Raw genomic sequence first — 2645 nt, 5'->3', positions numbered from 1 at the left:
CCCCTCCAATTGTTGAGACAACCTTCCATAGAGTACCAGGCAGACTTCACATAGAGTCCACAGGCGTACATATTTACATCTCTACTAGTTTCAATTTGTTGTGGCTCGAGAAACATTCGAGACCGATTAATGGCCCAAACGAATGCCTGTCAGTCGGGCAGAAGGTTGTGGATGGCATTGACTTGGCTGAATGGTGGTCCTACAATGAAAGCCCCTGTATCTTTATTGTCCAATTTCGACCCATCCGTGCACCAGCTCTGAGATCCGGCTGTTTGCTATCCATTTGCGCAGTGAAGGTTCCTTTGGTTATATTCAATTGTATTCAATTCAACTGTTTCGATTGAAAATAAGTTAATCAATGACCAAAGTCCAGAAAAGAGGAGAGAGTTGCACTCTATGGTGCCTATGGGCATCCTCTTCTGTGTATGATTGAGGTCATTGTTCGTCCCAAGTCTGCAGGGTATCGGATCTTCGGAATGTACATAGACTGATGTTTTCTTACTTGTTGGGAGTGTGCTGCCACTGTCCAGCTGTCCACTGCTCAATGTATTGAAATTGCGTTATGGGCAAACGCCGATGCATGACAACCATTGGGTAAGGGAATGGAATGGAGGTGTAAAGGAGCGTGCGAGAAGCAGCGAAAACTTGTTGTTGCCAGCATCAGTATAAAATGTAAGCATGAGGGGAAGCTGCGGAAGTTCCAGTCGAAGGCCTTGGCACGTCAAGCCCCCAAATGCCGGCCATAAAGCGTGAAATCATGACAAAAACTTGAAGAAAAACGCGCATAGAAAACGAATTTTATTTGTTGCCAAGATATGGGGGGAATAGGGGAGGAACGAGTGGAAAGACAGTGCATCCCTCGTGCACAACCATTTTTGCATTCTTTCCAAAAACTGTGCTGCAGTTGCGACGACATGGTACAAACAACATGAATGTTGCCAAAGTTAGAAGCAGATGGATAGAAATGAATATGTAAGGCCATGCATCAAGCCCTCCCCAACTCCACTGAACGGCAAATAGAGCAATTATTGGTTGGACTTTCTTCTGAAACATACTTTTGCTACATCTACATAGGTACATAGTACATATGACATAATAATCTGATTTTTATAATTTATTAATGTAAGAAAGGCGACGGATCAGCAGATCAATAGCAGAAAAGCAGTAGCAGCAGCGAAGCAGTAACAGCAGATAAGAAGAGGAACAGCAGTAACAGAAGTAGCAACAGCACGAGAGAAGCTAAGCAGTAACAGCAGCGAAGCCGTAACAGCAGAGAGGCAGCCAGCAGTCCGCCATAACATATTTGAGATAATTATTCTTATACTTGGGCCAGTCTGCCTTGCTTTCATATAATAAATAAACATTCAATTAGATAATCACTTACATTAATTATAAAAAATCTGTTTGTTAATTTATTTATTGCGATAACCTTTGATATTGTCATTTTAAAGTGAAAATAGACGAAATTTCGAAGTTCTGTAAAATTGAAAATTTTGTAACCTAATTAGTTTTATGTTTTGCATCGTTGACATCCTTTTGATTAAGCTATTGTTTTTATTGATTGTTTTTGTTTTTTTTCTGCTACCGGACTCAGTGAGTCCTGCGGCGACAGTTCAGTGCCTCGTTCTCCTTTTTCTTCATGATGAGCACCAAACGACGGAACATGCTCAATATGTCAAAGAACAGATCCATGGCGTGCTGCACGACATCGTGGTTTCCGTTGCGGCACTTCTCCACAATATCCTGAGTATCATAGACCAAGAAAGCGGCCACAACGAGAACGCCCACATAGAGTTGCATCATTTGCACCACATATGACTTGAATATCATATTCATGATACTCAGTACGGCCATGGTGTTGATAACGCTCACCAGCGTACCGCCGATATACAGGTACTTGCCTTGCTCGGACAGCAGTGCGGTCAGGGAGAGGGTCAGAAAGGTCACAGAGGTAACAAGTAGGGCCGTGACAATGATGGGCGGATCGATGCTGCCCACATATCCCAGCAGCGGCCCCAGCGACTGGCCAGAGAAGAATCCAAAGGCATAAAGCATGGCCAAGCGAATTTTGTAGTTCTTGCCGTCATCTTTGTAGAAATGCAGCGCCACAACCAACAGCAATGTTGCCACAGCAGCCAACATACCGAAATCCAGAACGTCATCCATTTGAAACACGGCTCCCCCAGCTGTCACGGCTATGGCACTTCCCATGATCATGTACACCTTGGACAGGTGCGTGCGCACATGTGGCTCATAGCGATCGTTGAGGCCCTTAATGCAGGTCTGTAGGCAATCGGTAATTTTCTGTGCTACTGCGGCGGACATTTTTCGTCAAATTTTGGGAGTTAAAACAGAAATTTGGAGTTCTAATTCATATTTCAAAATGATGACTGACTGTAAAATGTTAACAGAGATACTGCTTTATAACTGATTGGATATATGTTTTGATGTGCCTACTTATTTTCGGTTTTAAATAACACAACATTTGGGAACCTGCCCCTCCACCTTCTCCTGAGCGAAGTAGGCTAGCCAATGCAGGACTCTCCAGAGATCCTGATGTTATCTTTCACTGCTTTGTGGGATAATTAAGCAAATCAGTTCCAACATAACAGATATATGTGTATGTCCGAGATGTCGCGACGGAG

At 43.5% G+C, this 2645-nt stretch overlaps 1 protein-coding gene across 1 annotated transcript; it reads right to left on the bottom strand.

The window, feature by feature from the left end:
• Positions 1–1407: 1407 nt before the first annotated feature.
• Positions 1408–2429, bottom strand: LOC111081212 (bax inhibitor 1-like). Its single transcript, XM_022377203.2, has one exon. It carries the CDS (start codon positions 2323–2325, stop codon positions 1591–1593), a length of 735 nt encoding a protein of 244 aa, XP_022232895.2. The 5' UTR covers positions 2326–2429; the 3' UTR covers positions 1408–1590.
• Between the last annotated feature and the right edge of the window lie 216 nt (positions 2430–2645).

Source organism: Drosophila obscura, unplaced genomic scaffold (genome assembly GCF_018151105.1).
Source record: "Drosophila obscura isolate BZ-5 IFL unplaced genomic scaffold, ASM1815110v1 contig_97, whole genome shotgun sequence".
In the NCBI taxonomy this organism is placed as follows: Eukaryota; Metazoa; Arthropoda; class Insecta; order Diptera; family Drosophilidae; genus Drosophila; species Drosophila obscura.
The sequence above is the reverse complement of the archived record's forward strand: the minus strand, read 5'-3'. Positions and strand labels throughout refer to the sequence as shown.

Excerpts from the sequence above, each read along its gene's own strand:
- LOC111081212 (XM_022377203.2), bottom strand. The coding sequence starts at position 2,325 with ATGTCCGCCGCAGTAGCACAGAAAATTACCGATTGCCTACAGACCTGC.